This window comes from Semicossyphus pulcher, unplaced genomic scaffold (genome assembly GCF_022749685.1).
Source record: "Semicossyphus pulcher isolate SPU_LCO1_2020_fin unplaced genomic scaffold, fSemPul1.0.p SCAF_17, whole genome shotgun sequence".
NCBI classification, from domain to species: Eukaryota; Metazoa; Chordata; class Actinopteri; order Labriformes; family Labridae; genus Semicossyphus; species Semicossyphus pulcher.
Genome location: NW_027211681.1, coordinates 27,930,001 through 27,940,102, shown reverse-complemented (window position 1 = coordinate 27,940,102; position 10,102 = coordinate 27,930,001). Strand labels below are relative to the sequence as shown.

General features: G+C 44.1%; 1 protein-coding gene across 2 annotated transcripts in view; it reads left to right on the top strand.

Annotated features, from left to right (window-relative positions):
* Positions 1 to 603: 603 nt before the first annotated feature.
* vps54 (VPS54 subunit of GARP complex) overlaps positions 604 to 10,102 on the top strand; it is a 21,872-nt gene continuing 12,373 nt past the window's right edge. Inside the window, exons 1-9 of one of the 2 annotated variants that reach the window (XM_069666255.1) lie at positions 604 to 689; positions 4,396 to 4,570; positions 5,523 to 5,764; positions 6,894 to 6,978; positions 7,556 to 7,590; positions 7,721 to 7,852; positions 7,971 to 8,356; positions 9,718 to 9,844; positions 10,030 to 10,059. In XM_069666255.1, coding sequence (XP_069522356.1) covers positions 4,426 to 4,570; positions 5,523 to 5,764; positions 6,894 to 6,978; positions 7,556 to 7,590; positions 7,721 to 7,852; positions 7,971 to 8,356; positions 9,718 to 9,844; positions 10,030 to 10,059 — 1,182 coding nt within the window. In that variant the 5' untranslated portion in view covers positions 604 to 689; positions 4,396 to 4,425. The remainder of the gene's footprint in view (positions 690 to 4,395; positions 4,571 to 5,522; positions 5,765 to 6,893; positions 6,979 to 7,555; positions 7,591 to 7,720; positions 7,853 to 7,970; positions 8,357 to 9,717; positions 9,845 to 10,029; positions 10,060 to 10,102) is intronic. The other variant, XM_069666256.1, reaches the window with a different exon arrangement.

Here is a 10,102-nt window from a genome sequence, read left to right as displayed (position 1 = left end):
TAAAAACTAAACAAACACACAATTTGAAGTACTTGACGTTAACAAATATGTCGTGAAGCTCTTGTGGTTAGGGAGGTAAGTCATCAACATGGGGTGTCTAGTCAGGACACGGGAGGCTGGGATTCCTTTTAGCATGTATTGATAACTAAATCAAATGTACACAGATGCACAGGCACTGTACTTGTATCGTATTAGGTGGGAGTGTGTTCTTAACACTTACCTGTGGTCGGTCATGAAAGCAGACAAACTGTTAAACAACTGAAACAAAGCTTCTGTTAAACGTCCAACTTTTCCTAAAAAACGAACTGCCACCTTTGAACCAGCGCAAGCCGTGCAAAACGGTCGTTGCCCTGCAACGGGTTCAAAGTCACTGTCCACCTGTCCTCCTGGCACCTGAGCCTTTTGCACAAAATACCTCATTAAAAAGAAAATCTATAAAAAAATACACTTAAAATCAGTTGTATTTTGTAGTGAGCGTGTGTTGAAGACACAGAACACACAGACGTCCAGCAGGTGGCAGCAGTGAGTTTTATAGAAGCAGAAGAAGAAGTGACCGCGGCCCCGCCTCCTGCAGTGCATGATGGTCGCTGTACTGGAGCTATCTGCTGCTGTTGTTTTCCTCCCGGTTCCTCCGGTGTTCCTGTGATGGTGATGAGAAGAAACGCCGGCTGCTGTGTTTCACACGACAGGTACGGAGCCGGTTAAAACTCCTTAGCCTCTAAACCTCCCGGTTTGTCTCTGTTGCATTTCGCCTGTCACTGTGTTAGCTTGCTAGCTGCCTGGCTAACTTGCTAGCACTAGGCAGTCTACGTGTAACCCCCGCTGGACACTCGCTGACAACATTAGCTTTAGCATTAGCTTTTGGCACAGACCGCGGGTATTCACAGCCTTATCAGTCCTGTCATTGAAAATAAAATCGGATTTGGGTGTCTTGTGTTACCATTAAGTATTGACTCCACTGCCAGCTCGGTGGATGTTACGCTAACTATTACAGCAAAGCCTGCAACGGGAGCTAAGCTAAAGCTAAGTGACTAGCTCCTGTCAGAGCTGCCTGCCCTGTTGGAAGGGAGGCAGTTCAATGATTTGACATTTCAAGTAAACCACACATAACTTGTAAGAATTATAACATTCAGCTTTCATTGTTTTCGTGTTAGGGTCAAGGTAAAATTTTGCATTACATAAGAAACCTCAAGTTTATGGCGTAAAACAACTGAATTTGCTGACTTATTGCTTACTCTAAACTTTGCATCTCGGTGTGCATTCTCTATGAGGTTCCTTCCCCTTTTAATCGATAATCGATTTAATTGCAATTAAATGGGAAACGCCTCTAATGTTGCACAGTTATTAAAAGTAGTGACATTTGTGAGAGTTGCTACTTAGCGTGTAAAACAGTTGTATAATGTCTTCTGTAACCTCAGTCATACAAGCGTCATATCAAGTGATAGGAAGAGACAATGATTACCGTTGGTGTAGAGAAGTACTGTGACAGTACATCAGGGCTTGGAGACTACACATTTATAACACAGAGGCTGTGTACAAACAGAAGATGTGACTATATTGAAAATGTATTGTTGGGTGGCATTATGGGAAATGTAGGACACAGTGTTTTTTGAGCTTGATCCGTAATTTGGAAGAAATCTCAGTATCCGCTGGTGCTTTGATCTGGACTTGTCCGTTTTAAATTGTCTTATGTGAGTCCCCCACACTTTGTGGACATGAAGCCAACCAGAAATGTGTTTTTTTTCTCCATTTATTTTAAAATTAATTTATCCTTTATTCAAACACAAATGTCACATTGAGATACAATATCTCTTCGGCAGTAAAAACTAAAATAGATGCGTATATTGAAAGATAAATACATACCAACTATACGAAAACACAACAAAGGAAGAAGAGACACAAATCATACAGCAATCAGAGAAAACTTAGTATGGTTAATATAATAATTGGACTGTGTACAAACTGATTTTAACATATTTCTGGACAAAGCCAAGAGAGGGTGAAGAGGCCTCCGGGTTAATTTTGCCTTGCAGCTCATTCCTAGGATTTTGGGCATGAAAGGAAAAGGCTCAAAGTGTCTTGAAGAAGTGTTAATGAGATATATCACAACACCTAAACCCTCTTAGTCAGTGTTTGTGTTGTTATGAGGTTATGCTACAGGAGCACCGAGCAGCTTACTAAAAAAAACTTTCCCTTATACATCGTACACAAAAGCCTTTTTAAAGACAAGAAATTCTTGTACCTTAAAGTGTAAATGTTTTTATGCAGGTAAAAATCATCCAGGTGTACTCATCGCAGCAGGATGTTGCTGTGGTTCTGTAATCCAGCATCATCAGCTGATTAAATGTTTTCCATTGTGTTAAAATCATTCTCTTCATGTCAAACAGAATGAATCAGAGGACATACTTGATTTGACAGGCTGCTTGTTCTTTCTACAAGAGGCTCAGCGTCACCGTTCAGCAGTTAGAATCAACTTACTGCACTTTACTGTCGATGGAAAGGTGTTTTTAAACATTGGACAAATGGTGATGGACACACAGTTTATACTTCCAATACAGTCCTATATCGTTGTTTCTCTCTGTGGGAGACATCTCAGATCTTCACTTCATCTATTTTCAGGCATCAAATTTAGCGAATAATAACGACTTTAATCTGTCATGGTGTCATTTTTAAGTAGAACACACAATCCTCTGAAGCAGCTCATCTCCCTTTAAAACTAAATCGGTCAGTTATTTCTATTTTTACCTGTCGGGAGTCTCTGATGTGGAAACGGGCATGAAGGGGTCGGCTGTGAGAGCTGGAACATTTACACTTTGAACACTTGAGTTTCTGTAGTTGGAGACGTGAGGATGTTTGTCATGTGCAGACAGAAACAGTGAGGCTGCAGATGTTTCATTTAATCCTCTCATCAGTGTGATGGGATTAACAGGAGGGCCTTTACACCTCCACAGTCTGAGCTGTCGGATTAGCGCGGACTGTGTTCACTCACAGGCAGGACCACACTCATTTCAAATGTTCAGTTACATCTGAAGCTTTCACGTGAGCGAACACGAGGCGGACGTAGCACTGACTGCACAGGTGATGGAGGACTGTCACAAATAGTGCTGGGGGGTGTAGCTCAGTTTTAGAGCTGCAACTACAACAGTCATTATTTGTATAAATTAATCGGACCATTGTTCATCTCTGATAGTGAGAAGTGTCTCAGAAAATATTCAACATAAAAGATCGTAAATAAACAGACGATCCTAAATAAGCACCTGTTATCATTCACCATGACTTCCCACTGCATTAATAAAAGATACATTAGTAAGAGTGGACACCACGACGGAGCCTTAGAGCCACGTTAAGTTTTTTAGTTTTGTGCATTTAGATATTAAAGTTGAAATGTTGAGAATGAAGTGGAAATTACCTGATCGGGAGCTAAGATCAATTGTCTCGTTTTGTCTTCTGATACAACGTGTCCTCTCTGTATTGTTGCCATCGATACTCTTGCACCTGTCGATTACCTGCTATTTCAGTTTGCACAAATGCAGCCACCTCTTCCAGCTTTTTTCTCCTTCTGAACGGACACAATATTCGGCTCAGTCTTTTCAAAGTCCGAACACTTATAACCTCACTGTGTGTCTGAGCTACAAGAGATAATGTCCTTGTTATTGATTCTGAAGTACAATTTCACCGGTTCATCTGCACAAGGCATTTTGTAGACGTATACGCACGAAGCTGTCGCCATCAGCTTTCTCTGAGGGACCTGAGGAGTTCATTTTATGTTCGAAATGCAAAAAATCTTTCATCTCTTTTTTTCCTCTTAATGTGGCTCTAATACTCCATGGTAGGATATTCATTACCATCCCTACAATAAAAATTCACCATGCCCAACAATCTGCCAAAATCCTTCGTCCCACCGTCACTTTCATTTTCTCCTTACTGATACAAAAGCTCTTTTTTAAGACATTTCTGGACCCTTTGACACAAAAAAACTCTTCTAGTAAAGTGGAAAATAAGCTGCACTAATCCTTTGTGTTAACAGCGGCTCATATGACTGAAATGTCTTACTCATGTAGACACATCCTCTGATCTTTATCACCTGACTCAGGATTTCCCCTCAGCTTTTAAGAGTCTTTATTTCGAGTCAGTTCAGGTCACAGTTGCAGTTCTGCCATTTTCAGTCTCAGCAGCAGGAAGCTTTTTTCAAAAAACACTCTCAGACCTGCCTCGAGCTGCTGCACCTGCAGGAAGACTCTGAACAGGTGTCACTTCCTGTTTCAGCAGAATCGGCAAGTGTGGTGGAGATGTTTGACAGTGTTGCAGGTTATTATTAAAGTGGAGATGAATTTGATGCAGAACTATGTTTTAAAAAATGTATGATGATTGATTTGGTCTCGTCCCTGCCTCCAGCTAGCCTCCTGGGAGGCGAGTCCCAATGCCATGGCCTCCAGCCACAGCTCCTCCCCAGTGCCTCGTCTCGGCGGTGGAGGCCGAGGTAGGATCCTTCACAAGGAGCTGGATCCCTCCCCTCCTCGCTTCCGGCCTGTCCGCTCCCTGCCCGACGTCTGCCCCAAGGAGCCCACAGGTAGCAACAGCTGCAGTCTTTTAACGTTCAAGCATTGGAAGACATTATTTATGGCAGCGACTAACTGATGTATCTGTTAAGTAAAGCAGAAAGAGAACTTCTTAGTTTTTTGTTCCAAATGGTCCAAAACCCAAAGATATTCAGTTTACGGTGATTTAAAACAAAACTATGTGGAAATGTTTCAGTCTGAGAGCGGCTGGTGTGGATATGTGTTATTTTTTAAACCGGGACCTATTTTTATTATTATTATTATTACTTGTTTTTACATAATTTTTTAAAGATTATAAGCTTTAATGGCTTCAAAGTAATCTTTAAATTCACCTGATCAAAGTGTGTCCACTAAAATTTCTTAGCATGTCTCCAGTAGATGTGTTCATCCTGCAGCAGTGAAACAGGCTGTAACGGCTGCAACATAATCCTTGATGGGTCAAAGGTCGTCCACTAAAAGTTCTTGTTGTTTCCACTGACAGGCTCAGATTGTTCTTCTAAGTGTGAGACAACATGACAGAAAGGATCCCTACAGAGATAGACCTTTTTGTTACAGAGGAAGATGATTGTTTTAACCACACACAGACGTTACATCGCTCTCTGCAAACACACCAGACTCCATTCACAAAAGCAGTAATTTAAGCTTGCAGAACAAGGCAGTTGTTCGTGCACCGCTGCTCTGATCGTTTTTTTGTTGTTGTTCTATTATTATGCAGTAGACCTGCAGCTCCTGGGTTCTGCAAGTAAAAACACTGTTTTACTCAATGGAGTCTGGTGTGTTTGCAGAGAGCGATGTAATGTCTGTGTGTGGTTAAAAAATCATCTTCCTCTGTAACAAAAAGGTCTATTAGAATTAGAACACACTTAGAATTTTAAAACTTTTTTACTTATTCATCATTTAAACCCTAAAATATCTAAAAAATAGGCTCAGATTTAACTGTGTGTCTTCCTTGTGGTCCTGCAGGTGAGGGGCGGGGTCTGTGCGACGGACCGTCCGTGGTGGCGGAGCACGACAGGTGGACGGTGTACAGCTCGAAGGTCAACCTCCCCGCCGCGCTGAACGACCCGCGGCTCGCCAAACGGGAGTCGGACTTCTTCACTAAAACATGGGGGCTGGACTTCGCGGAGACGGAGGTGATGCCCTCCTTCTACCTCCCCAACATCACCAGGGAACACTTCGGGCCCTACCTGCAGGAGACGGCTCAGGTAACACCCCACGCTCAATTATTCAGAGTCTCTAAAGCAGCATCACGGCAGCTCAGACCTTCAGTGATGCTGAGTGAAGGAGGGAGCAGCTCTGAAGTTGCTGAACATGTTGCTGAGGGTGTGTCAGGAATCCTGTCCAAGCAGTTTCACCTCCCACAGCTTCTTTTCATTGTCTTCACACAGCCGACTTTTGAGATTAGTGCGATGTAAGTTTTGTTTCGGTGTTTCCATCCACCGTTTTCGCTCTTTAAATACAAAATACACATGAAGACAGGTGGATCCTTTTTTTTATTCAGCACAGAAGTTAGAAGTTATTTTTTGGCCAATCTTTAAAGCACGATGCAAACTGTGATGTTCTGGTTCTTGATCGGGAATCTTTATTTGTCTTTGTCCCTCCCGTCTCTTTCCTTCCTGCCTCTCTGCTGTAACACTGTGAGATCAAAATGTTGTTTTAGTGGACGAGCTTTGATCTGGAGCACTCGCTCGCAGGGCCCACGTTGCCGCCTTTCAACCCTTTTTTCAGCTCCCAACAAACCAACAATCCGGTCTGAAACTTGTACCTATTGGTCAGTTCGACGTCATGTGATGTACAGTTTCTTTGAGCTGCAGCAGCAGATAAGCATCAGTACAAACTGTCACCAGTGTGTGTCTTCTGGTTGAACATCACATGGTTTAATCAGACGTTCTCTAATGCAGCAGCTTTTTATTTCCTGTTTCCTTTTCTGTTATTATGACGTCTCATTAGAGTCGGTTCCTTACAGCTTTTAAAGATCTTAAAGTTTCACATTGACTGTATAAAATGTGCTGTTTGTCTCCTGAAATAACTTCTTTCTCTTCCTGTTGGAGCTGTCTTGTTCTCAGAAACGTCTCTGACTCGTCTTTGCAGCGTTGTGTTTATTTCCTCCTGTTCAGAACCATGTCTGACACACAGTAAAGCTCTGACTGACTCTGATGCTTCCTGATTCCTGTGCTGCGCTGCTTTATTGCTCTCATGTGACTGACCACAGGAACTTTGGCCTTTGAATGCGCTCATGTTTTTGTCATGTAGCACCACCCCCAGGTCAAACTTTAAAGTTCACTCTAATCTGTGACTCCTGAATCTTTTGTCCGTCTGTGTTTTTATTTTTAGAGAGAAAGAATTCACGAACGCTGCAAGACGATCTGTCCCAACAAAGACGACGTGGACGCCGTCTCCAGTATCACCCCCAACCACGGTATGAATTATTAACCCGCTGCTGCTGCAGGACGTCGCTGACAGCCTCCCCTCCCATCATACACACAGACAGTGCATGCATTAACACACCTGACTGTCCCACAAATAAAACAAATACATGTAATATATTTTAGCTTCAAGTGTTTTTAAAGTAATTATCTCGAGGATTTTCTATCGCCTAACGAGGTCACACATGGTGACTGAGCCTGTGGCCCACTGATGGAAGCCTTTACATCTGCAGTATATAGTGTTATTATGGGCTGGGTGTCTGTGGCAGTTAGTGACATGTTTTCCATCAGCCAGCAGTGGTTGGTCTGCCAGAGAGGGTAGGCGGAGCTAAGCGGCTGCTTTTCCGCTCTCTGCAAGTGTTGCGAGTAAACGGTAATCTACTATGGCTGAACAAACAAAGAACAGATGGATGAGCCGCATACATGGGAAGTAATAAAAAAAATAGATGTTCTTGTAATGTTTTTGCTGACACAGAACAAAAATACCTGTTAAGTGTTTTTCTGTCACACAGCTGACTTTCTGTTCAAATGATAAGAAGTGACTGAATCAGAGCTTTTGTTTGCCTCTAGAAAAATCCCGAGCTGAGCTGGAACAGGTCCCGAAGGTAAAACTTCTTTTATTCTCAGTATTTATGGATCATTACTCGCAGGGTCACAACGCGTCTTAGTTTTATATTTTGTCCGTCTCCAGTCTACCACTCACAACATCCTGTTTGTGTCTGTTTAAATGCTCAGATCTTCATGAAGCCTGAGTTTGCTCTGCAGGATCCGGCCACCTTCAACACCGTCCTGCCCTGGTCGCACTTCAACAGCGCCGGGGGGAAGAGCAGCAGAGACGTGGCCTCCTCCAAGCTGCTGCAGGAGAAGGTGAACTCACTCAGATCACATGACTCAGACTTCCAAACATGTTTTAAATTTGTATTGGGGTGTATTGTATCAGGTGTGAAAAGCAGATATTCATCAGTCCCTCTGCCCTCCCCTCCAGCTGAGTCACTACCTGGACGTGGTGGAGGTGAGCATCGCCCGGCAGATCTCGCTGCGCTCCGAGGCGTTTTTCCACGCCATGTCCTCGCAGCACGAGCTGCAGGACCGGCTGCAGGAGACGCAGCGGGCCGTGTCCGTCCTGCGAGGCCGGACCGCGGACATCGACCGGGTCATGTGCGAGGGGCCTCTGCGGGCCCTCCGCACCGCGCTGACACGCAACAACTGTGTGAAGCTGCACAACAAGCTGAAGCTGATGGCGGCGGTGCATCAGACGCAGCCCACTGTGCAGCTGCTGCTCTCTACCTCCGAGTTTGTCGGAGCGCTGGAGCTCATCTCCACCACCAAGGAGGTGCTGCAGCAGGAGCTGCAGGGCATCCACAGCTTCAGGTGAGGGGGCAGGTGTGCCTGTGGATGAGAACAGACTGAACACAAGTGAATTCTCATTTATCTGCAAAGATTGAACTGTAGGTGCAGTCTGTGTTTATTCTCTACAAACAGCTCCGAGCTCTGTGAGCAGATGTTCACTTAGCTCAGACGCCTCTTTGCCTCGGTGGAAGCAGCTCACATGTGTCTGTTTTCTTTGTCTGCTGTCACTTTGTCTTCAAGCTGAAAACGCAGCACGAGAGGCTCAGTGGAAATCACTGCACGTTCTGCATATCAAGAGGAAGGCTCTGTTCGTGCTTCTTTGTGTGACACAAGCTGTGTTATTCTTTTTAAGACGACAAAAACATTGAGTCTATTTTTAGTCCATGAGCACTGCAGGGAAGGGATGCACGATATTATCGGCACGTTATCGGTATCTGCAGATATGTCATTTTTCTGTCGATATTTTCCGCCGATTAAAACAACGCTTTAATTCTGCGTTTATTGTGTGTGCGAGCGCACTGCCTGCACAAAGTTATCAACAATACACTCCAGAGCCAATGAACATCTCATCATCACATAAACATCAGTGCTAAACTAACTCACATATTCACGGACGCACACACGATGAAAAGAGTCCGTCTGCAATCACTGATGTCTCCGTAGTAGGTGCAGTAAACAAGTCCGGGCATGTCTCCCTCACTGCCGTGTTTAGGAGGGATGCTGCATTCAGGTGCGCTCAGAAACGTGAGTGATCAGACATGTGACCTTTTGTACAACACCTCTTCTGTCAAGCGTGAAGAAGGGTGCAAGATGTCTGTGGTGTGGCAGCTTTTGGCCGCTACAATAAGAGCAGGCATGATATCAACTCCACTACAGGGAGACTCGATGTTCTCTGCAGTTAGGTGGGAAAAAACATGACGAATATATCGGAGTCGGCAAAAAGGGTTGGAAAATATCGGAATATTGGATATCCGCAAAACCTCTAATATGGTGGAGGGAATGGGACTAAAACATTGACTTGAGGTCGAGGATGAACTGATTTTATTTTGGTGAAAGATGGAAGCTCACTGTGAACTCATGACTCACTGCAGAAACGAGACATGTTTCTTTACATCTCATGAGCGGTCAGAGGAAGAAGACGGGCTTGTATTTTAAAGAAAGCAGTGACGAGTTAAATTATCTTTTTTCCAAATGAATTTTTCACTCATACTTTTTAAATCTACAGTGCCGGGATGTTTATAGTAGTGAGGTAGTTTGTTTTCTTTCTTTTAATCAACAGTTCAATGAAGTTAGTGTCCTTTGACCTTTAAGACCTCAGCACAGGAAGTGGTGATACTCTCAGTCACTAACTGTCTGTCTCTCTGTGTGTGTCTCTCTCTCAGACACCTGGGCTCTCAGCTGTGCGAGCTGGAGAAGCTGATCGATAAGATGATGGTGGAGGACTTCAGCATGTACGCGCGCAGCGACCTGCACCGCAGCCTGAAGGACGAGCCGCAGGTCCTGGAGAAGGTCTGAACAGAGTCTTTATTCGTCCTTTTGTCACTTTTTATGTTAAACTGTTTTGACCACAACGGGAAGCACAGGTGTGGATCTGAACGTCATGCAGCCGCTGACAGGCTCACATTTCCTCAGACACTCACAGACAGCAGTGATGTGAATTATTGTGTATTTAACGTAAGCTGTGTCCGTCATAGGTTCACAATCCAAACGCTGCCTCTGAGAAGGTGGGACACACACACACACACACACACACACACACATTATAAA